The 25,504-nt window shown below is 40.1% G+C and overlaps 2 protein-coding genes across 3 annotated transcripts; one reads left to right on the top strand and one right to left on the bottom strand.

The window, feature by feature from the left end:
• Positions 1–1,055: 1,055 nt before the first annotated feature.
• csrp3 (cysteine and glycine-rich protein 3 (cardiac LIM protein)) lies at positions 1,056–5,351 on the top strand. Its single transcript, XM_030046892.1, has 5 exons — positions 1,056–1,167; positions 2,928–3,099; positions 3,218–3,347; positions 3,815–3,908; positions 5,278–5,351. The coding sequence occupies exons 1-5, from the start codon at positions 1,056–1,058 to the stop codon at positions 5,349–5,351; spliced, it is 582 nt and encodes a 193-aa protein (XP_029902752.1).
• A 2,433-nt stretch (positions 5,352–7,784) lies between these two features.
• zdhhc13 (zDHHC palmitoyltransferase 13) lies at positions 7,785–25,000 on the bottom strand. 2 transcript variants are annotated; one of them, XM_030048168.1, is made up of 17 exons: positions 24,882–25,000; positions 19,713–19,936; positions 17,426–17,548; positions 16,582–16,659; positions 15,989–16,133; positions 15,831–15,895; positions 14,599–14,761; positions 13,791–13,916; positions 13,545–13,678; positions 13,287–13,387; positions 12,187–12,311; positions 11,522–11,584; positions 11,304–11,397; positions 10,948–11,031; positions 10,699–10,856; positions 9,528–9,625; positions 7,785–8,760 (listed from the first exon to the last, which is right to left on the bottom strand). In XM_030048168.1, the coding sequence occupies exons 2-17, from the start codon at positions 19,922–19,924 to the stop codon at positions 8,622–8,624; spliced, it is 1,908 nt and encodes a 635-aa protein (XP_029904028.1). In that variant the 5' UTR covers positions 19,925–19,936; positions 24,882–25,000; the 3' UTR covers positions 7,785–8,621. The 2 variants fall into 2 exon arrangements, with proteins under 2 accessions (XP_029904028.1, XP_029904027.1); XM_030048167.1 differs by lacking the exon at positions 24,882–25,000 and adding an exon at positions 23,282–23,437.
• Between the last annotated feature and the right edge of the window lie 504 nt (positions 25,001–25,504).

Raw genomic sequence — 25,504 nt, 5'->3', positions numbered from 1 at the left:
AGCCTATAACATGCCATGTTGATTCATGCCTCCATGCTGCTGCCAGTCAGAGTTTAGCAATAGCTGCAGTTTCCGGTGTCTGTAAGTCCACAACAAATGGTTCATTAACTGGTGTGTGGGCTTCTTTTACCCTGTGATGCAGGGTCAGAGTGCTAGGCTTTGTCACGAGTTATTTTAGGAGGATAGTTTCATTGAAACGTCACCAGTGAACTCTGGTGATGAGGAAGATGGACAGTATTTAAGCAGCGACTTCGTGACAGGAACATTAACTCCAAGATAAAACAGAAGTATATAGGCTTGGATATAAGGTAAGGGCTGATTTCCTGTGTTACAGCATTGTTAAATGGGATACCAACCCCACGGGTAATCTGGTGTCTTTATAATTAGGCCATTTCTATGCTGACATTCTCTATAGCTAGAAATATTTTATTTATCAAAAAATTCAAAGCTTGTCAAAGCAGTTCCATGTGAGAACACAGATCTGTTTCGCTTGAACTCTTGATTTCCAAGAGATTTCAGTGAGTACTGGTAACTATTTCGCCCTTGTTTGATCTTTCAGTAAAGCCTCTATTCCTGGAATATGACATACCAGTCCTGTGAGGTGGCAGGCCACCTCTGATATGAGTGAAAACAGGAATGTCAGATGAGGCCAAGTGTGGCAGCACTGCCACATGTATTCATCCCAAACAGTAAAAATACTCAATTTCAGGGATGAAGTTTTCATTAAAATCCAATACAGTAGATGGAAAACCATCGCTGCTGTGCTGATGGGCTGATGGAATAATCTGAGTAAAGTTATGTGGAGGATATTTTGTTATTTTACTCCACAAATGTTTGCACGAGGAGATAATGTATAAGTCACCTATTTTAATTATAGGTAAAGTGAGTTAATTATGCATATAGAATTAAGATGGGGTTTCTTGGAACCGAATTTCATTAAATGGAGATCTATCATCTAATGCCCATCTATCTGAGGCTGCCTTATGTGAAAACATTTGGGAGCCCCGGCATTAGCGTGCTATCCCCTGAGTTCCTTCTTGTAATTTTTGTTGAGGATGCCAAACTGGGGTGGAGGCACCAAGTGTGCTGCTTGTGAGAAGACAGTGTACCATGCAGAGGAGATCCAGTGCAATGGAAGAAGCTTCCATAAGACCTGCTTCATCTGTAGTAAGCACATCTACCCCTATATATATATGTATGTATATATATGTATGTGTGTGTGTGTGTCTATATATATATATATATATACACACACAACTCACAAAAAGTTAGGGATATTTGGCTATATATATATATATATATATATATATACACACACACACATATATATACATATATCACTGGTCCAAGAGAGTGTCATGGTGGATAATCTAGAAACTGCATTTGTAATCTCAGGTTAAACTAGATGTTCCCTGAGAGCCTACTATCCTGTTTAGACCTGCTCCTATTTTGCACAGTTTAAAACGATGACAACTTTAGACCCTCAATGAGAACAAGGACAAACTCCCATAAAATCTTCATCAGGAAAAAAATTGAAACCTGGAAGGGCCTGATACAGAGGAACCCTTCCAGAACAGTCAGTTGGTGCTAGGAGTGAGTAAACCATTAAAAGTTTATAACAAAAGAAACAAACACTGGGCGATATCAAAACCAGCGCAGGGACATAAAGGCCTTCTTGCTGACCATCGTCATTATTAGCGTCATCACAGTCTGTTGACTTCTGGAGCACTGTGCAGCGGGGATGAGCGGCCATCTGCCACAGATGGCCTAGAGTCTGGATGTTTTCCTTTCAGCCAAAGTCTACAGATGATTTCACAGATTAAGGCTGCACCCTTTCTCCCTGCCCTCCGACTACTCGCTACCACTCCTCTCCGACCAGGAAGCAAATTGGAGGGGAAATGGAGTTGGGGAAAGGAAAGAGGAAGGGAATTTGGAGGCCATTTGAGACAGTTGATTTGCAACTCCAATATCAAAAATGGGTGTCTGCATAATTAGCATAGCCCACAAAAACACCACATAGTCTTTGGTTGGAAAAAACTTGGCCAGTCCTTGTTTCAGAGAGCTGTTTTACATCTCTCTCTTCTTATTTTTTTTGTTGTTGTTTTTGTTTTTTGTTTTGTTTGTGTGTGTGTGTTTATTGTGTTTTTTTCCCCTTTCTCTAGGTGAAAGGAGTCTGATAGGTTGATTCTTGTTTCATTCACTTATAATTGTTTTGGTGGCGTTTGTTCCGTTTGGCTGGACCTCCTGTCCCTTATGAATTTTGTTTTTGGGATTTTTTTTTTTTTTTTTTTTTTGATTAGAGAAAATGAAGTTCTTTCTGGTTTGAGCTCGGGTTGGCCTGCTTTATGCTGTGGCCCTCTTGTGATGGAGCCAAGGTTCTGAGGCCCGTAACAGGAGCTCACAGCTGCCGCGGAGAGGAGAGGCAGCGGCAGCGGCCCATGCCAGGGACTGAGATGGAGAGCTATATTAGAGCAGCAGCACACCACAAAGCGGACGCCACAAATAGGTTCGTTATCCTCCCCACAAACAAATGGTGCATTACAAACCCACCCTGGGATTGTAATACTGGGCATGGTTGGGTGTACAATTGGGTCTCAGCAAAGAAGCTGGTGACTGGTAGATTGCACCAGTGGGAGCTCTTAAAGTCCTCTGCAATACACTAAGCTCATCCATCTACTAAGCGATAATTCTCACTCAAACCTTCAACCAGCGCTCCCCTGTTCTAGGAATAGAAACACAAGACATCTGGCTTATATAAAGTCACTGTTGACTGACAAAACTAAGTTGCTGCAAGCTTTTTTAAACCTAGCTTCTATACTCCACCATGGCACTCTTAAGAGCCTGAAAAACTGCCTCATGGTAAAGGGCTCTTCCCTATATGGACATGTGTCTGTGTGTAAAGTAGTTGGTTTGTTCACTCTGCACAGTGGCCTGCAGGAAGGGACTAGACAGTACAACAGTTGCAGCACATGAATCTGAGATCTACTGCAAATCCTGTTACGGCAAGAAATACGGGCCAAAAGGCTACGGGTACGGACAAGGCGCTGGGGCCCTGAGCTCTGACCCTCCTGGTCGTAATGTAGAATTGCAGCATCATGAGTAAGTATTCACAATATTGGCCCCAAAATTGTCACATATTCCCAATATTGGACAGTATAGGATATTGGCACATATTCAGACACATATTCAGACACCAGTGACCATCTTCTTTTTGCAGCTCGAAACAACGGCCACCAGCTGCAAACTCCAGTCCCAGCAAATTTGCTCATAAGTTTGGCGGGTCAGACCGCTGTCCCCGCTGCTCCAAGGCTGTGTACGCAGCAGAGAAGGTGATGGGAGCAGGAAAGGTAAGGACACTTTTTAATGTGTTGACATTCATTTTTCAGCACAGCTCAGCAGACTCGACAGCAATCTGAATTCAGAGCAGTTTATCTGTAAATAATCCCACATGGCTCTGTGGAGTCTTCTCCCGACTATTTTCATAATGAGTTTTCCAAACTGGGTTGGTGCTCGCAGGACTGGCATTTCCTGCAAGAGCGGGAGAGATGAATCTGTATTCAGGATATCGCCATCTAGTGGTGTGGCTAGAGAACATCACACAATATTTCCCCAAAAATGTATGTTCTTTTTTTATCCTGCATAAAAAAGAAACAAGGAACTTTATATATATTTATTAAATGATTTTTGAAGTTGAATGTGTTTCAGTTTCAGTTCACCTGCACCTGCACAGGAGTCATTTTTGTTGTTGTTGTTGTTTTGTGTGTGTGTGTGTGTGTGTGTGTGTGTGTGTGTGTGTGTGTGTATCTGCACACAGCCTTGGCATAAAACCTGCTTCCGTTGTGCCTTGTGTGGTAAGAGCCTGGATTCTGCCACAGTGACAGACAAAGACGGAGAGCTGTACTGTAAAGGTACAGACACACACACACACACACACACACATTTGTATTTCTGTACTTGTGAAGACAATCCATGTACCATAAATTCCTTAAATGTCTACATATATTTCCATTTCTTTATGAGTACATCTGGTCTTCACAGTTGTAGAAATATGAAAGTAAACAATGTGGATTAGATTTTACCATCACTGCTCTATATTGTGCAGTGAGGACCATGATCAAATGGTTATTATGTCATATGAGGTGTAGCAAGCGATAAACAAGCTGATAACAAAGCAAATGGGTTAGACCACATTACTGCTGAACACTTTCAATATGCCAGTCCAAGAGTAGGCTCCTCTCCTTGTTATTTGTTTTACTGGCTTTACGATCCATGGCTTGTTACCAGACTCAGTGTTGCCTATTCTGTTAGTGCCAGTCATTAAGGACAAAGCCATACAGCCTAGATAACGACAGGGCCACAGCTTTAGCCAGCATATTGTTAAAAGTCCTGGACAGAATGCTGCTGGATGGATTTAATGAGTTTACTACCTCCACAGATAACCAGAGGAGTGCCAAAATATATTGTGGGAAGTCTGTCTTATTGGTAAATGCCCATCAGACTATGCAACTAAAACGAGGCAACAGTGTCTCAGCTCCATTTGGGGTTAGCAATGGCGTCGGTCAAAGGGGAATTTGGTCCTCAGGAAAACTGGGGACTGAAAGCCTGTTATACTGGGTGCATGATTGGTACACTCTATGGAACCATATTACGTCTGCAGATGGTTTTGCACTCCTTTGTCCATGTAGCACTGTTCTCCAGCAGCTCCTCACTCCATGCTCTGTGTATGGACTTTAAATTGTCTGATAATAATGTTGGTGCCTGTAAGGTAAAATATCTTGGACATTTTATTACAGAACAAATGACAGATAATAATGATATTCATGTGCCACCAAGTTCAATTTGTACACCATTACATACTGCCCACTAGTGGTCAAACTACAAAAAAGCAAGCTTACACAGACGTCAGGAGTCTGTAGTGATGTTATGAGAATATTATTTAGGAGACATAGATGGAGTAGGGTAAGTGAAGTGTTTGTGGCTGCAGGAGTCCATACTTTAAGAAATCACATGTATAAATTTATGTGCCATCTTAATGACTCTGAAAACAAAATCGTCTTTGTTTTATCCAACCATAAGGTTTACCACTACACACTACCAATCCAAGCTGTGGAGCCAGGGGTACAGTTGTCTCTTTATAAGACTTTTATTTTTATTTCTTAAACCAGTGGGGCTTGTGTTGTCATTATAATGTCAGACAAATATCTTACAGGGAAGTCTTTATATTTGTCCTGTTTGTCTTTCTCACCCACATTGTTTTCTCTGTGTTTTTCTCTCCAGTTTGCTACGCCAAAAACTTTGGTCCAAAAGGATTTGGTCTGGGGAATGAGGCCATGTTGGACGATCGACAGTGAATGTGTTTGAGGTTTTCGGCTCACAGTGTTATAAGTTTTACTACCCTGGGCTGTGGATGGTACCTATGTACTTGTAATGGCATTATGTATTCTAAATACAAAGTAATATATAACCGTTTTCCATTATGTTAAGTAAGAATAGTGCATTCTGATTACAAATAGTTGTGGGGAAAAAGAGATTACCTGCCAAAAAAATGGCACAGAAGAAAATGTTTTTCAGCAAACCTACAATTAATTTCCTGAAATTTTAATTCTTACTTTATCTTACCTGTACTTTGATACCTAAAATATGTCTGGGAATTCACATTTGAAACCAAACAGAAAATATTACTTGGTTTGGGGAATTCCTTAGACTACAATTGATTCTGATTTCTTTTCATCAGGCACAATGTACTACACTACATTTTTAAAGCAGCAAACCTACACAGCCTTGCTTGTAAGGTGTTTAATTTATTTCCTCCACTGCTAACTGCTGCTGTCACAACACAATTACCTTTGTCTCATTGTTTTCAAATATATTATTAATAGAATCTTATTTGTATTCATAAATAATTTTGCATAGTAATTGGAATAAACAAGACAGCAAGTGATTAACAAATGTATTGTGTTAATCTTTCCAAAGCAATTATGTGTGGGCAGCCATGCAGAGGAGGAGGGGAGGAGTTGTTTTTGTCAAACTTAAATTAGTGCTGTTATCTGGCAGTGATGTATTAGAGGAGCTGACAAAACAGAGAATAGCTGTATTTTCATCAAAACTAACTTACAACTTTGTTCGGCTCTGTCTGGAACCTTTGACACAACAATAAACACGTGTGTTGAATGTAGCACAAAGCCCTTGTGATAACTGATAATGCATTACTCAATATTAATTTTAAGATGTTAGTCACTAAATGTTTCAACCGAAAAACACATTATGTTTTTCGCACAGTTTTCTCCTGGATTTTGCTTCCATTGAATCTCTTTCCATCTGAAAAAAAAAAAAATGTCTGATAAAGCGTAATTCATTTCCTATTTATTCCCCCTCATTCCTTGTTTTTCTCCCATCCATGAAGAGCACAACATGCAAACTTCTGGCATGTATTGTATCCCAGTCCAGTGTTCTGCTTCACTGAATGCACACAGAGTTTGAAGATGGCCAACAAATGCATCTAAGTATATGCTGACTTTGCAGTTTTGAGGTTCTGCATTTGGTTTCTGCATTTCAATTTTTCAGAATAATGCACCATTCAAAAGTGGACATGTTGTCAAATGATACATTATCAATAACCCAGGATCCTCAAAAAGGCTTCATTTGATTCATAGAAACAATAGTTTTGCAGCAGTTTTAGGTCTTAAGCCTTTTTTGTTTGTTTCTGAGAGTATAGGTTTCACTTCTGTCCCAAGTTGTGAGGGTTGTACAGTTATGACTTGTGTTGATCCCTCACTTTTCTGAACTTGCTGAGGAAAAAGAAGAGTTTACTTATACACCAGAAGGCCTGCTGAGGGCAAGACAACATTGTGATGCAGATCTGAACAAGGTCTGAGAGCAGATATGAGGACCAACCAGAACACCCACAGACGTGTTGTGGTTAAAGTTAGGGTGATGATCTCTGTATCCGCCAATCTCTATGTGAATGCAGCTCTCATCCTGACCTATGATCTCACTGTGGAGAGTGTGTGTGTGTGTGTGGTGTGGGGGGCATTTCAATAGAGTACCAAAAATTTGGCCTCTTAAATTATTAGTCTCCTCAGTTGTGAATCTTTCACAATTAAAAAACAGTTAATGGTACAAAGACCAAAGGGACAAAGTACTGTTTATCAGTACATGGTAGCACTTGTCTTTTCAATGCGACTTCTGTCATCCAATCATGCCAGGACACATTAACTGTCCAGTCTGTACGCTCTGAGATCGGATCTTGTTTGCATTTGGATCCGCTCAGCCAGACCACATGTGGAGGTGGCCTGGCTCGCATGAGATGTGCAGCATGTGAGCACAATCCGGTGCCCGATAATAAATACATAAAATGGGATATATCCATGCAGGAATATATACAATCAAGATCTGATCAGCAAGGTCACACTGAAGTGTCAAATCTGCACACACATATGCAGACAAAGCTGAGTTTCGATCTGGCTCATCTGATCACAAAAGGCGCGTTGAAAAGACAAATGTAACCACAGCCATCGTGACCTGAGTGCAGTTTCATTCCAGCCAAACACAACAGCCTCTCATTTCATTGGTTAACACCTTCAACTACAGAGGAGGGTCTAGTTAGTGAAATTAGATTCTGTGGTGTATGGCTGCATTGAAACTGCAGAGGTGAGACCCACTGAATCATGACTCATAGTTTGTCTTTGTACCTTTATACAAAGAAAACCTGTATGTTGTCCTGAGGGGGAAAAACAAAACAACTTTAGTGTGTATGTGGTGACTTTTGAATGAAAACAATGCAATTATGCAAAACCAAAAGTGAAAAAATCCTTGCATTTATTATTTTCAGTATCCAGTGCAATGACGTGATGGCACATAACTTTCAATGGTTACTGATGTTTCAGACTATTGCCGATATGTAAATCAAAAGCTGTAATTTAACCAATATCTAAAGCACAAACAGTGACTCTCCTGTCAGGATATTTAAGGCTGTTGAAAGACAAGACCATCCTTTGTGGTTGATTTTGCAACAAAGCACAAACTGTGTACATGGTGTGCGTGGTCAACAGACCAGTGAACTATTTGAATAGAAAAGCTTGAGGACATAACTTTCTTAAAGGGTAATGAACAGCTGCTGTGAGACAGCATGCACTGTGAGTCTACACTGAGCCTGTTAGAAAGAAAAGCACAACATTGATATATCAGAGCACTAGCGAGGTTGTTCGTTATGAAACACATGCCTCTTTTACAAAAGTCATAAAACATACATTTAGAAAGATCCTTTTTTTTCCAGAAACCATGATAAAAAATAGGCTTGACGTGTTTATCAAAAACAAAAGACAATTAAAAACTTCATATACAATTTAGGCCTTTTTAAAGATGAACCTCACCCAAACTACAACATCTGTGATTTACATTTCACTTATTCTGGTCAAGTATAAGGCAGCAGCAGTCTGTACAAAGAGCAACTGAACAAAGCAATCACTATGCATCGCTTTGTGTTTTGTCCCTTTATATATAGTGGTCTCTCTTCACAAGGAGCCAAAGAGTAAAAAAATAAATAAATACGCCCTGTGCTTTTGGCCCAGAACCATTGTATAATCTGCCCCTTGGCCCTAAAGGGGTTGGGGGTGGGATTGTCAGACCATGTCGGGGTGTCCGAACACGTGCTGGTCACGACCAGACGTGAACTGCTGGGTCCAGTCGATGATGGCCGGCTTGAAAAGGCCACAGCAACGCAGCTGGAAGAAGGACACCAGGTTCCGCATGACGCCCAAACTACAGACGACAAGGAAGCAATTAGTGACGATGCAGAAGTATATCCTCACTCTAAAGGTGCCAAGAGAGGCATTAGTAACAGATCAGGACAGAGGGTCAGTGACACGTAAAGGAAAACAAGCTAGTCATTACCACAAAACAAGCCCCGACACTGTGAATCAAGACCATGACATGAAGCAGAGGCTTACTGTAAATTATCCTGCTTGTTACAGTTACTGACCACAGACAATTAATGGAAACAAAATACTGATTTAAGATGTAAGATAAAGTAATTAAGTATTTTAAATAAAGCAAATCAAAAATATAAATTTCAGCAAGATTTGTCATTCAGCTTAGAGTCAGCAATCAGTTGTCCTGCTCTGCAAATTAATTAATTAGTAGTTATATCTTCTCCTCACAAGGTATCGCTCATTAATTTGACTGGGGGAAAAATGACTGTACTAGTTGTCTGAGGTGTGTACTAATTAGATGTGGAAAACTGTCTGCTATTCAGAAATAACAGAGCTCAGAATGGAGTCAGTGGCCAATTAGAGCTAAGTATTCAACAAATCAGAGCAATGAAGTAATGGGGTTTGAAGTTCACTTTGAAAGACACATTGCTAGATTTGGGCTGAAGAGGTAGAAGTTTTTTCTTTGTCTAAAAAGTTTTGCAATGATTTGAATGCCGTCGGACATAAAACAAGGAGAGGAGAGCGCAGTATATCTTGTAAGCATCCGACATAATCTTGAGTAACAGTGAATAAGAAAGGCGTGGCTATCCAACCCACTTGTAGGGATTCTGTCGCAGAGAGATGGATTGTGGGAGTTTCCTCTGGTGGTGCATGAGGGTGTTCCTCTCCGCGGTGGTCAGTCCGAGGAAAGCGATCTGATCGAAAACAACACGGACTCGATTCATAACAAGCACAGAGAACAGACTCATCATATGATCAAAAACAAACTGTTCAGAGGATTGTCAGGATGGTGAAATGTTAAGTACTAGCAGGGGTTTAAATGCATTTTCACTTCTGTCACAGGAGTATACAGAAGTTTGGCTTCTTCAGGTTTCCCACTGTAGAGCGGAAATTGGTTTTCATAACTTTACCATAAAACTTCATGATTTCTATATTGTTAAAAATGTCTTCTTTCCAATACTGCATTCTTTCCTATTTAGAAAAGCTTCTAAATTGTGAACAGTCTTGTTTCCCCTACAGTTGGGCAGAAAATGGCCACCTAAATACAATTAATGTGTTAAGCAACATAGAAAATTGACAAGCACATTATCTCAAATGCAAAAAGATTTTGAGACGTGATCAAGTCTTTGTTGAAGAAATTTGGTTTGCCCCCTGCAAATTGGGAATGGGTTACTGCCTCAAGTGGAGGAGTTCGAGTATCTTGGGGTCTTGTTCACACATGAGGTTATAATGGAGCAGGAGATCAACAGACAGATCGGTTCAGCAGCTGCAGTTATGTGGTTGTTGAACTGGACTGTCATGCTGAAGAGGGAGCTGGGTCTGAAGGCAAAGCTTTTAATTTACCGGCCAGTCTTTGTTCCATCCCCCACCTGTGGTCACAAGCTCTGGGTAGTGACCAAAACAATGAGATCGCAGATACAAACAGGGGATGTGAGCTTTCTTTGCATGAGTGCTTCTTTAGGGTGAGGGGGTGTGTGGGAGGGGCTCAGAGTAGAGCCGCTGCTCCTCCACATTGAAAGGAGCCAGTTGAGGCGGTTCAGGCATCTACTTAGGACGCGTGAACCGCCTCTCCCTGTGCAGGTGTTCTGAGCACATCTGACTGGACGGAGACCCGTGGGCAGACTCAGAACATGCTGGTGGAACTACACATCCCAGCTGGCCTGGGGATGCCTTGGGATGCCCCAGTGGATGTGGCCAGGGAAAAGAACATCTGGACTGCCCTACTGAGCAAATAACACATAAGTGAAACACACATGGAGACACAGACCTGGTAAAGCTGCAACAGCAGTATCATGGCGGACCAGGAGGTGTGGTAGAAGGCCAGGAAGAAGACACAGAGCACCCAGGGAGAGCAGCTGACCAGAGCAGAGGCGGCACCCCAGAGTCCCTGCTCCATGTAATGCATCGGACAGTGATTTGACCAGTCTGAAAACAACAAGAGGCATTACATGTGCACGTGTGTCAAACGGAAATACAAACTTTTCAAACTGCTCATGTGCTCATGTGGGTCACTCACACATAAGACAACCGTAGAACATCCAAGCTCCCAGCATCATGAAGGACATCAGGAAGAGAACAAAGAAGTGGTGGTTCCTGGCACCTGATAGAACGGAAATGTGCTGCATTCAGAGACTGTGATAAATATTAATTTATAACAATAATAATAATGTTACAACTTGTAAAAGATAAAATTTCTCTCAAATTTGGTCAATAACGAAACTATAAGATCTTCAGAGAAATATTACAATAATATTACAAAAGTTTTATCAGGTTTTATTACATATTTGATTCCACAAGAGTGAGATTTTATTACATTCTGACGAGTTTTTACAGTTTCCAGTGGTTTTTATTAGTTGTTGCAGTTATGGTTACCGATGCAGCTGTTGGTCCAGATGGAGTGGTGATCCTGCTTCGCCACACATGCATCACAAGTGAAGCAGTGGTAGGCTCTCATGGGTTTCTTTATCTGCAAAACAACAGAACAATGTGAAACACCACTGATGGTTAAATCCTTCTCCATTTCTGGTATAAATGGCACACTATGTTGATGAAGGTGAGGGTGATGTGTGTTAGATCTTGCGGTGCCTCACCATACAAGATGTACAGAAGATCCTGGGGTCTAGACAGCCAGCCTCAGCCAACACCAACACATTCTGACAGCAAAGACAAAAGACACAAGTCAGTTGTGGCATGTAAAGCCCTTTCGGACTCTAAATGAACTGAAACATTATGTGCATATGTAATGTGAGTCAATCAATATTTCAAAATAAGCCCTGCCAGCAGCCTCCCTGGACATTATACTGTTTGTTACATAGCTAAGTGACAAAAACATTAATCAAAATGAAATAATGATTTTAAATTATTTAAATATTAATTGACATTACTTTTTAAAATCATGTTGACTACAAGCTGAGAACTAATTCATCTGGACTCTTAGACTGGTAGCTGGCATCCATACACATTACAGCACAACTGTAACAGCAACATGAACCAATCAGGTGAGACTGCTGTTCAACTTCTAACCAGCAATCAAAAGTTTTGTGCATCCATCTTTTTAACCTTGTTTAGTGTTTCTCTCAAGTACTGTGGCAGAACTGTCTTTTTACCACAAGGTGTCACCTTTTCATTTGATTATAAATCAGTAAAATTAAACAAATTTCTTGATTTCTGGGTGGAACAATCAGATGTGAAACAGTGGAATACCCTATTATATGAGAGTGGTCTATCTTTCAGAAATAACAGACATAATACCCACCATTTTTTTCTCTTCTTCAGTTGCCTTGACGAAGCCGGGGTCAGTCCGGCAGGTGCGGAGGTAGTAGTACAGCACAGCAGTGGCGTTGAGAGTGAACAGAACCTGAACAGTGGCGCTCGGCCCATGTAGATTCAAGGGTTAAGAAACACTTTGTTCATCAGATTAGTAAAAAGGCTAAAATGAAGAAAATTCACCTGGCTCCATCTAAATAGCCACTGCGCATATCAAATATGTGACTGCACAGGTTCAGATCCAGGCATCTGCTCTGCAGTCATATCCCTCTCTATGCCTCTCTTCACTTCCTTAAAAGTTGAAAAAACTTGATTGAACCATTAACTTTTTCTTAAAGGAAAAATCCCCCTCAGATACACCTACACTGTTAGATGTCATCAATAAATGAGTGTTGTTATTTACATTTTTGGTGTACCCACATCAACCTGCCTCCCCTACCTCTTCCTCAATCAGTGCTTTCTTTGATTATCCAGAATGCCTCGACACCCTACAGGGAACAAATCTGGATTTACTGCTTTCAAACAAAGGTGGCCTGATGGGTATATAAATACAGATAGACAAATAGTTCCTCAATGCTGGGGAATGTTTGTGATTGTGGGTTCACCCTTTCTAAAAAAAAAAAAAAAATGCAGCTACACTGCATTCTGGTCTTTTTTTTTTTTTTTTTTTTTTTTTTTTGGCTACTGTGGGTGGACAAATTGGTACCTCTGCTTCTTCTATGATGGATTTCTCCATGTAGGATTGCTGAACATCGGAGCAAAATGATGGCTCCAGAAAAAAAAGCTCTTGCTCTTTGACTGAAGCCAAAACCCGATGTTTACTGTAGATTCAGAATGAGGAAAAATGTTTTATCAAACTCTGTGCTGAATGTTTATATCTCCACGTGGTGTCACACTGTCTACATTTAACCAGTTATGCGTAGGAATAAAAAAATAAAATAAAATACACCAATACATAACAAAAATGGAGCAAGGTACATGATCACAACTGGTTTATAAATGTGTTTTAGGGTGGATTTTTCCTTTAAGGCAAACAGCTCCATCAAAAATCTTCAGGTCCAGTTGTAAAAGTCTGTGTTAAAAGGATATCTGGCAAGAACCAGAGGCACCAGGTGATAAGCATCCAGAAGACCGACGCCATGAGAGATGTAGCCGGAAGAAGAGAGTGAAAGGCTGGACCTGGCAAATTCCTGCTCAAACACAGAGAAATGTTGCCCATCAGGAATGTTTTTATGATGGAATGCATGGAGTGCCAGAACAAGTTGTTGGCTCCAGGTGCTATTTATTTTTTCTGCATTTTGAGTAAAGAAAGGACAAAAGAACAGCGCTGTGGAAATATGTTCATACCTTGAGAGAAGATTGACCACGCCTATCACACAGGCTAGCAGGATCCCTTTAAGCAGCCAGGACTCAGAGTTCATGTCAACTATGGCACCCACACTTCCAAACACAGTCACACAGAGCAAAAACTGCAAAAACACCTACAAAAAAAGGAAACAGGGGAGTGTTAGAAGAAAAGGCAGCTTGCTGTTTTGTAACCACTTGTATGATTTGAGCATTAGAGGATGGGCACCCTCTGAAGTGTCCATATACCCTGTATTTGTTGGCTATCCGAAGGCAACGGGAGTTGGAGCGAATCCTCTCCTGTTTAATGTGGTTGAGCATGTGGATGAGCAGGGGGCTGTGCACCTGGTGGGCCAGATCTATGGGAGTGTGACCCTGAGGAGGAAACATTCGACACACAACTATTACATTCACCATGGTGCATTAAATTCAAAATCTCTACAGGTACCATCATTCGGATCCAACATTCACACTGCAGGCAAGCCGGTTGATGTTTTCACCCTATTCTGACCAATTCTGGGATGTAAGATGTGTCATTTCCACTTATGTAGTGGTCATGTGCAGCAGCAAAATTCTGAACAGGCAGACTGTTTTGGTATTGGTTGTCATATCATTACATCATGTTTAAGAAGCTACGGTAGCTACCAGCAAGTGCTAATTAGGTAGCACTGATCAAATATGAACAAGCATCATTTCTGAAACATTTATAGCTTTATCTATAAAGTTTCAAATACAAGTTGTAGAGAACTGGGAAGTCTGAATGACAGCAATCAACCTGTACACTCTGCACATGTCAGACTGAACTGTTATCTGTGATGCAAAATCATATCAATAGGGAAACAAGGAAACATGGAAATCCACTTAGGCTGTTGATGACTGATGATCATGAAAAGATAACTGCGGCCAATGTTTCCCTGCTGACAGTCCGCTTATCAGCAGGGGAACTTTTTTTTTTTTTCTTAAAATCGTGTTTATCATGTTGCTTACAGTGTGAACAGAGTGGAACATATTTGGCCCTTTTTGTCATTGTGTACTGTATGAGTTCTGTAAGACTAACATTGATGTTTTCTGCATCCACACTGGCCCCGGCTTCCAGCAGGATGTGGGCGGCGTCGACATTCCCTGCCAACACGGCACAGTGCAGCGGAGTGTTTCTGTTCACCTTGTCCACAGCGCTCACCGAGGCATTATTTTTGATTAAGAAGTTAGTGGGCTCTGGTCTGGGACAGACAGAAACAGGATTACTTTTAATAGAGCCCAGCTGACAATGGATTTTTGCAGCCAATGCCAACTGGAATATCAGGGAGTAAATAATTCTGATATCGATATATCGGGCAATATATGCATAAACACTCACTTTGTTTTTGCAATGATCCCTCAAATGTAGTTATCAAACACTTGTGACAAAGATATGTCACAGATACAGGATATTTTAAAGTTTAACAAACTTTTTTGCACTGATGTGAAATAATCTTCACTGAAAAATGACTCATTATAAATAACTATAGATATAAAAAATAAAACACACACACACACACACACACACACACATATATATAGTGCTTGTGTGTGTACAGTGTGCACATATGTATATACATAGACAGACAAATATACATATAGACACACATATATGTGTACATATACAAATATAGATATATGTATAATAAAAGCTTGAATTAATACAAAGGATGAACTATTCATCAAATATTATATGCTGATACATACAAATCAGCCAACCGTTAAATGGGTCGGGCTCTAGGGTTTAAAACTCTTTTGTAATGAATGAATGAATTAATTAATTAGTTAACACAAATCCGTAAACAAAGACTTGATGAAATGCTTGGCACAACAATGCAAATATGGTGGGGAGCGTGTTTGGGGAAAATGTAAATTGAGCAACAGCAGCAGCTAGGAAGCAAGCAGACAACTCACAGGCAACAGCTGATGGCTGCCAAATTCACACTATTACAGACACTGTTTACACTCAAGGTGAAAAATAACCCAGAAGATGCTTTCCAGGCAGTGTAGAAGACAATGTGTTCTTTGGCTACTAATATACACACACACACAGACACCGGCCACACCAATGAAAACAAACCTACACACTGTAATGTGTGTGGAGAATAGTTTCAGACTGAGACTGATGATAAGTGGAAACAACACAGACATGACCTCCAAATGTAAACTGGACACCAACCTGTGTCCACACCCTGTGGTATGTAGGCATTTCCATCTTTAGTTGAAACAAAGGGGGTTTACAGCATACCTGTAGAGGAGCAAGATGCTTACCCAATAATTTTCTGTGCTGCTAACATCAGTGGTGTCTGTCCATTGCAGTCAGGGCCATCAACTTCCTGAAAGAAAGAGGCAAAAAACAAAAATAATATGCTATCAAAGACAAGAAAAATGAGACAAGAAAAATCCAAATGTGAGTAAGGGGCTCTGACCTGTCCCTTAGCCATGAGATATGCAGCTATGGCCATATGCTGGAAGAGGATGGCTAGATGGAGACTGCGATAACCTTCTCCATCTGCTATTGATGGATCTGCTCCACATCGTAGCAGCTGGATCACCATGGAGAGGTGGCCTTGCCTGTTTATGGACAACAATCAACAAATGCTTTATGACAAAAACACTTAAGAGTCATAGCTACTTATCACTAATGACAAACAAACAAAAAAAAAAAAAAAACATGTTGTCTCCCACATACTATCTAGGAACTCACTGGGCTGAACAGTAACAAAACACATCATCCTCCCACTGTTTTGGTCAATCAGTTATGGCTTGTCCAAGTTTGAAATTTTGACTTTAAATTAAGGCATCCCCATCATGTCAATAAGTATAATGTTCTTTAACACAAGAACACATTGACAAATGTGTAATTCTTCCAAGTTTCAACAAAATTAGACCAATGTATATCACCTGGGATATTATGTTTGATGAACAAGCAGACACAGATCAACATGTGCATAAAACATAAGGCCCTGCTATACAGGCACCTGCAGGCTGCAGCAATGAACCCTTCGATAGTTAGAGTTACCTTATGGCCCAGTGAAGAGGAGTGGAGTTGAGATCCCCTCCAAGTTGGTCTACCACTGCTCCCTTTGACATGTAATACCTGTCAAGACAGCAAAAGGAAAGGTAAAGCACGCAATCTGCCATTAAACCTCAAGTAAATTAATTTCAAATCTAGAATACTTCACATTGGAAGCTACTATTACATTGACATTGTGTTTGTGTTAGTTGTATTTCAGTTGGCTAACTTTATATTCTTTTTGTTTGTATGTTTTAGTTATATAATGTAGGTGGTTATTAATGCACATCACACTATTAACTGACAGTTCATAAAGGTAAAATGATACCTATAGCCCCTGACTAAAGATTGCGTTAATGAAATATCTGTTTGTTTTCAGTATTTTGTTGCACTGATATCTGTGCATTAACTGTACTTGGTAACTGAAGTGATTCAGCATCCTTATCCGAGGAGAGTTGAATTGAGGGCAAGTGGACTTGTTTGTAGATTTGTGATGACGTTTCACTTCTCTCAAGAAGCTTCTTCAGCTGTGACGGACTGGTGGAGAGTCCCAGGTATTCAACCCGTGTGGGATTGTTATCCAGGTCATTGATACCACTGGCTCATTAGTGCTCCTCCTTGTGGTATCAATGACCTGGATAATGATCCCACAGGTTAAATACCTGGGACTGTCAGAACTGAGGAGGCTTCTTGAGAGAAGTAAAAATGAGAAAGGAAACATCTCCAAAGAATCTACAAACAGGTCCAGCTGCCCTTGATTCAACTCTCCTTGGATAGTCATGACCTGGATGACTGAGAACCTTCACAGACACCCACAGCCTTGTCCACGAATGATATCTGCAGGTCTTACTTGACCAGCTCTGAGCGGTTGTTGATGGCTGCCCAGTGCAGCAGAGAGACGTTTTCCTTATCCGGCTGCCTGATGTCATATCCTGCTTCCACCAACTCCTTACAGCGCTCTAGGATGCCAAACCTGCAATGATCACACAGAAAAACCACTTACAACAGTAACAAAAATATGAGTACAGTAAGTGTTTCAAAATAAAAGCAACAGAGACACACATAAAAATCCCATTGGACTCTTCATAAATGAATAATACTACTGCCACATTATAATGGCAGTAAATTAACAACCACAAGCAAGTTTCTAAGTTGAGTCTAAAGTTAAGGGCTCCTGATTGCAAGTTGGCAATCTGAACATATTTTATCTTTTATCTAGACTGTGGAACAGACATAAGAGCTTGGACTGAATTGTGGTATTTAGTATGATAATGCTTCATTATCATACTAGATACATTAGGACATTAGAACAACATGGGACCAAGTCATTCACTGCTTTAAAAGTTATCAATAAAACCTTACAAACAATTCTGAAACTGGCAAAAGTATTTGACCGCACTGATTCTGACATTTTTGTTGTACTTGCACTTTACAGACCGGGTGATTCTCTTTTTGTTTTTTTCTAATGATTTTATGTTTTAAGTCTTTGTCTGATGTTTTTATTCTCTGTTCGTTTTGTGTATTGTCTTTTGTGCACACTGTGCAAAGCAAATTCTGCCCAGAGCATGAATGTCTTCATTAATTTGTTCTTTTGGGTAAACTCAAAAGTGAAAAGTAGAAAAGCAACAGTTAAGGCTAATGGAAACAACAAGACTCACATATGGCAAAAATGTAAATGAAGATGTAAATAATGCAATCTTGATCAATCCGAATTTCAGACTGTGGAAAGAAACCTCTGCAGAAATATAACACACTCTGTAAACATGCTGTCTCCACTGCACTGACAGACAACATTAAGTGTAGACAGAGGAGGGGCTTTGAGATTAACATCAAGTTCCAGTCTAATCTTTTTTTTCTACCTGTCTTTCAGGAAGAGTGACCTTTGCTCTGCTGCACCTTAACTCTTTCATTTGCTTGTAAAGCCTGCAAGCACCTCAGTTAGAGCTAGTGCTGCAGTGTGTTGTTTGCTCATCTCAACTGCGACACACAGTTCAACTGATGTTTGTGCATGGCTCAACTTTTTCTGTACCGTGTTTTCCTGCACACCATTGGAAAATAGATACAGAAATGAGTCATCATCCTCCAAAAACTATATATGGAAATATGTGTGGTTACCTCACTTTCTGCTGAGCTTTGTTGCATAATGGGGATATGGACAGTGCAAACAACACTGAAGACCAATTCTATAATATGATGTATTTTCTCAGACGCGGGAGGGTGGTACTTTATTGCTGTTGTTATTTTTAACAAATTAAGACATGCACTACAATACCAAAAATTAATAAACAAGATGAGGCTTAGAGCCACTGAAACTTTTAATTTAAAAATAAAAAAATAGATATAGTCCAGTTAGTTTCACCCACCTGTGATATAATGTATATTTTTTAACTACATATGTAGGATTGATCAATAACACACACGTTGCTTACAGAACTTAGCCCAAATGAACCTCCTCAAATGTGCATAAATATTTTATTCATTATTATTATTATTATTATTATCATTATTATTAGCGGTAGTGTACTAGTGATAGCAGTAGAAGTCTTGGCCTCAGTTTTAACATCCTGTGGTCCCACTGCTTACCACCAGCTATTGGCAGCATCATCGCAAAAAATATCAAAAATACGCCTTTAATCATGAATTTTCACAGTAAACTTAAACCAGGGATAACTCAGCTATACTCTCACCAAACCAAAAATCCACTCACATTCATATACTTTCAGTTTTTTAACCTTGGAAAAATTGAAATTGCTGCTTTACCATATGCACTTATTCCTAAAAAAAATGTTCTCTGTTCCCTTTAACTGCAGGAAACTGGTAGCTTTGTTGGCAAAATAGCAGGATCAAATAAGTTATGAAGTAAATTAATGGTTCAAAACCCATGAGTGCAACCATAACAAGAAGTCTGAATAAATGGAAGAAAAAAAGGTGCTGCAAATATTCACGAGTGATGCAACATAGCTGATATGAAATATTGTTTTCCTTAAAATTTATGCTTTCAGATGGATCTATAGAAGTTTGTTTCTTTACTTTGATTCAATAGGACTGCAATCTATTGTTTTGCTGTATTACAAAAAATTTCTAGCATGACAAAATATGTGTCAACCAGTTCACAGTGTTAATGTGACAATGCTTACTGTGTTGCCTTGACTATGTCCCAGCTGCTGCTGTCATCCATGTGTGACCGTTTCTTTGTCTGCTGACTGGAATCCATTGCCTGATCTGTGTTTTTGCCAAACTGTCCATGAAAACCAGGCATGTAGCCGTGCACCAGCCCGCCATATGCTGCTGCTCTCGGCCCATGACTGTGAGAGTGACCAGCATGTCCATGATGACAGCTATCACCCATGTGGCTGTGACTCTGCAGAACAAACAGAGACAATTTCAGATAAGATCTGCAATGGTCCGTTTGGAATGCTGAAACCTGGAGTGAATAGGAGCAACATGCTGGTGTTGATACATAACTTAGTGGAGGAAAAGAAACTGCACTTTTCAAAGCCACCAAAATGCTTAAACACCCCTGTGGATTTGTTAGGAGGTATTATTACAGATAAGAGCCAGTTTGGTGATTTGTTGGATATTTTTTTCGACTGGGATCAAGATGAGGTAGTCACCTTAGCAAACCTCAACTGTTCAAGAGTTTGAGACCTTAAACTATCAACAGACCAGTATAGTTTACCTCAAAATTAAAATTTTATTATTATCTCATTGTCTCGTAACAGCTTGAGCTAAACTTAAATTGACAGGACAACCACATCACCAGGAGTAAGCCCCTTAGTTAGTTCCACCTCAGTTCAAACTCCAACTTTGATTCAAAAACAGAAAAAAACAAAGAAAAAAGGAAAAGCATGAAATGTTCAGATTTCTCCAAACAGGCTGCGCAAAATAATTCCAGTGTTATTCTCATGTTTACCTAAACAGCTCTTGCATTTTCCTCACTGAAAATGATCTGGTCATGCTACACCCTACAAACCAACTCTCTGGTGCCCAGAACACTGTCAGCTAGGAAAGCATAGGAGACAGTGAGTTAAATATTTAAGTTCTGGGTCCACAACGCAATCATTTGGCCACAAAACTTTTGATTTATTATCTAAAGTTTATCAGACACGTTACAGCTTTTCTGAGCTACAACCCCTGGCAAAAATTATGGAATCACCAGTGTCAGAGGATGTTCATTCAGTTGTTTAATTTTGTAGAAAAAAAGCAGATCACAGACATGACACAAAACTAAAGTCATTTCAAATGGCAACTTTCTGGCTTTAAGAAACACAAATGGTGCCAGTCAGTAGCAGTTACTTTTTTAGACCAAGCAGAGGGAAAAAATTATGGAATCACTCAATTCTGAGGAAAAAATTATGGAATCACCCTGTAAATTTTCATTCCCAAAACTAACACCTGCATCAGATTAGATCTGCTCGTTAGTCTGCAGTTAAACAGGAGTGATCACACCTTGGAGAGCTGTTGCACCAAGTGAACTGACTGAATCATGGCTCCAACACGAGAGATGTCAACTGAAACAAAGGAGAGGATTATCAAACTTCTTAAAGAAGGTAAATCATCACGCAATGTTGCAAAAGATCTTGGTTGTTCACAGTCAGCTGTGTCTAAAATCTGGACCAAGTACAAACAACATGGGAAGGTTGTTAAAGGCAAGCATACTGGTAGACGAAAGAAGACATCAAAGCGTCAAGACAGAAAACTTAAAGCAATGTCTTGAAAACAGAAACTGCACAGCAAAACAAATGAGGAACAAATGGGAGGAAACTGGAGTCAACGTCTGTGACCGAACTGTAAGAAACCGCCTAAAGGAAATGGGATTTACATACAGAAAAGCTAAATGAAAGCCATCATTAACACCTAAACAGAAAAAAACAAGGTTACAATGGGTTAAAGAAAAGCAATCGTGGACTGTGGATGACTGGATGAAAGTCATGTTCAGTAATGAATCGCGAATCTGCATTGGGCAAGGTGATGATGCTGGAACTTTTGTTAGGTGCCGTTCCAATGAGATTTATGAAGACAACTGCCTGAAGAAAACGTGCAAATTTCCACAGTCATTGATGATGGGGCTGCATGTCAGGTAAAGGCACTGGGGAGATGGCTGTCATTAAATCTTCAATAAATGCACAAGTTTACGTTGACATTTTGGACACTTTTCTTATCCCATCAATTGAAAGGATGTTTGGGGATGATGAAATCATTTTTCAAGATAACGCATCTTGCCATAGCAAAAACTGTGAAAACATTCCTTGAAGAAAGACACAGTCAATGTGATGGCCTGCAAATAGTCCGGATCTCAATCCAATTGAAAATCTGTGGTGGAAATTGAAGAAAATGGTCCATGACAAGGCTCCAACCTGCAAAGCTGATCTGGCAAAAGCAATCAGAGAAAGTTGGAGCCAGATTGATGAAGAGTACTGTTTGTCACTCATTAAGTCCATGCCTCAGAGACTGCAAGCTCTTATAAAAGCCAGAGGTGGTGCAACAAAGTACTAGTGGTGTGTTTAAGTGTTCTTTTGTTGTTGTTTTTTCATGATTCCATAATATTTTCCCCTTTGCTTGAGCTAAAAAAGTAACTGTTACTGACTACCACCATTTTTTTTCTTGATTTCTTTTAGTGTTTCTTAAAGCCAGAAAGCTGCCATTTGAAATTACTTTAGTTTTGTGTCATGTCTGTGATCTGCTTTTTTTCTACAAAATTAAACAACTGAATGAACATCCTCCGGGACTTAACTGGTGATTCCATATTTTTTTTTTTGCCAGGAGTTGTATAAAGAAAACATGGAGGAGACTGAGGTGGGGCGGTGGAGGCGAAGTCGCTGTGTTTTTGGTGTTCAGGCTTTAATGGAGTTTTGACTAAAAAATAATGAATTTTCATTCTTCACGAAGACTTGCTTTCGCTTTCGCCCTTGGGATCTGATGGATGCTATTTCTGCTTGTTGTCACCCACTAGTTGTTGATGTTATCCAGTTATATATGATCACAGAGAGCCAAGCACACTGACAACATGTGGACAGGTGGGACACAACCTTTTGGGGTGGAGGGCGAAAACAAGAGCTCGCTGGGGCAATCGGCTATGATACTTGGGTAAACACCTGCTGCTAACAACTGCTAAGCAAACAATCCAGTTTAATGGATGTGAGGTAATTACATTACAGTTTCGTAACACTGTAATGTTACACCCGTTTACAGAAAACTACCGGCAACACAGAGCAGTGAGGCTAGCTAACAAACACGGAAAGGGCTGCCTGCATGAGCGCTGGCTGTCAGTGCATCTTACTATCAACCAGGAAAATCAAAGAGTTTCCGTAATGTGGACGTTTTGCATTTGCATGGTGATAATCGGCTAAATCTGAGTCGTCACTCTGGACAGATTAACGTGTTAGCTGGTTATGGTTTTAACGTCAGCTAGCAGGCTAACTACGTCCCCTGTAGCTAACGGTTAAGTCGCCAGCGGCTGACGGTAGCTGTGTGTGTGTGTGTGTGTGTGTGTGTGTGTCGATGTGTCTCAGCACAGGTTAGCCGACGTTACAGCAACTTACCGATAAGCTAAAATTAGACAGCGTGCTAGCTAATGCTAACAACCCACCCGAAAGAAAAGCATTAACACGAAGCACTGCGTGAGTCAGGTCGGTGCCAGATTACGGTAATCTGGAAGACCCCAACACCGGCAACGCCAGCCGTTAATGACCATAAATGAACTTACATTACTGTCCTCATTCCAGTCCATCTTGCTGAGATGAAGGGAGGGAGAGGAAAGTTCCTTCTGTGTTCACTCAAGCGGCTGGCAACCAAATATAACTTCCGCCAAGTGCTTTTCAGAATAAAGGTCACCACTCACTCAAGGACTCTAGAGAGTACACGTTTTCTCCCAAAATGTCAGTTTTATAAATATCTTAAAAAAAAAAAAAAAAAAAAGTTAATTTAAACGCATTGTTGTAATGTCGTGTTTATTGATTGCGACTTTAAATGCCTATTTTCTTTGCTCTAGCTTGTCGCTGCTACCAAGTTTACAAAGAGCTGTCAAAATGTCATGAACACTGACTGACGTGCAAAAAAATACACGACAGCTCACGCTGCGTTCACGTGGAATCCGCTAAACGGCAGACGGCAAAGCGGATGACATCTGTTGTCCAAAGTTAAAATAATTTGACTTTTGACTTTTGGCCTCCGGTACGTTGCACATCTCAAAACAGAAAATGAAAATGCAATATTCCAGGTGAAACAACAGCCCTTCATATGAACAGCGTCTGATGTGCTGTGGAGATACAAACACTTTAATTCGCAACAACGGTGGATGATAACATGACAAACTTAGAACTATACGAATTACCAGTATTACTGATTATAATTATATGAAAATAAACACAAAACCATTGTGTACAATATAATTAATTGTTCGTGCAAAGAACACAACATCAGTTTGTTGTTTCTCCCGTGCTTTGTCGGCTTTAACGGATTCCACGTGAACGCGGCATTAGGGTTATCGACATTTTTTCCCTTATATCTATTGTCTGGGTTTGAGCAAATCAAATTTGCGACTTTCAAGTTTGATATGACCCATTATAATTTCAGATGATGTGTCTTTCGCCATATAATTCATATAATGCAGGCTGTGACATGGCTCAGTTTCCACTTCATGTTGTCCTTTTTTTCTGATCCATTTTTTGTTATATTCTAATACTGAAACTTTTTTTTTCCGCAGACGTCAAAGTTCTCTTTGTGGTAATCTCGGTGATCTTGACTCAGCTCTTGAAACTACCTTCCCATCATTCCTGCATGCCCAACCCTGAGGTAGACTGGACTATTTGTCTTAGCTCCACCCATTAGTTTTTCTACTACTGCCTCTCCTACAAAACGCTCTCGGTTTTGAATATCACCACAATTTTCTACTGGTGTCTACTGTTCTCTAGTGTTTGGTGAAGGGAGATGAGGTACCAGTACCACTGTCATTTTCTGTTGAGTTAAATTTGATTCTTCAAACATTACTGTCACAATTTAGAAATTTACTAAAAGGACGACTATCTTTTCGAAATGAGTCTCTACAGGAAACTGCCGGGCCTCGTTAAGCCTTTTGTCATCTAAAAACAATATTTAGCTTTTATTGAGCTTCATAATTAATATGCAAGTAGGGCATTATATCTCAAATAATTGCTCCAATATTCCTGTAAAACTCTGCAACAGGGACTTGAAGCTCCTAAGTGGTAATAGTAGATTTGATGACCTTGCAGTGACCTTTTAATGGTATTTTGTTATGTTATTAGTGTATTATTTCCATAGGGATTAGTAGCAGGTAACAGACATACCAGAATTTTGGCAGGGTGGCTTGGTGGTGGTGGGGTGTGATCAGGCAACTGTAATGTAAATTAGTTTAATTTACTTAGATTTCAGGTGCACTACTAATAATAATAATTACCTACTGCTCCCCACAAGAAATCCCCTATGTCTTACAATATAAGCTCACCTAAAGGATAATTAGGAACACCTGTTAAATTTCTCTTAATGCAATTATCTAATCAACCAGTCACATGGCAGCTGCTTCAATGCATTTAGGGGTGTGGTCTTGGTCAAGACAATCTTCTGAACTCCAAACTGAATGTCAGAATGGCAAAGAAAGGTGATCTAAGCAACTTTGAGCATGGCATGGTTGTTGGTGCCAGACGGGCTGGTCTGAATATTTCACAATCTGCTCAGTTACTGGGATTTTCACGCACAACCATTTCTAGGGTTTACAAAGAATGGTCTGAAAAAGGAAAGACATCCAGTATGCGGCAGTCCTGTGGGCAAAAATACCTTGTTGATGTAGAATGGGTCGACTGATTCAAGCTGATAGAAGATCAGCTTTGACTCAAATAACCACTCGTTACAATCGAGGTATGCAGCAAAGCATTTGTGAAGCCACAACACACACAACCTTGAGGCAGATGGG

The sequence above is a fragment of the Myripristis murdjan genome, chromosome 3, assembly GCF_902150065.1.
Source record: "Myripristis murdjan chromosome 3, fMyrMur1.1, whole genome shotgun sequence".
Classification (NCBI taxonomy): domain Eukaryota; kingdom Metazoa; phylum Chordata; class Actinopteri; order Holocentriformes; family Holocentridae; genus Myripristis; species Myripristis murdjan.
Note: the sequence above shows the minus strand (reverse complement) of the source record. Positions and strands in the feature narration are given on the sequence as shown.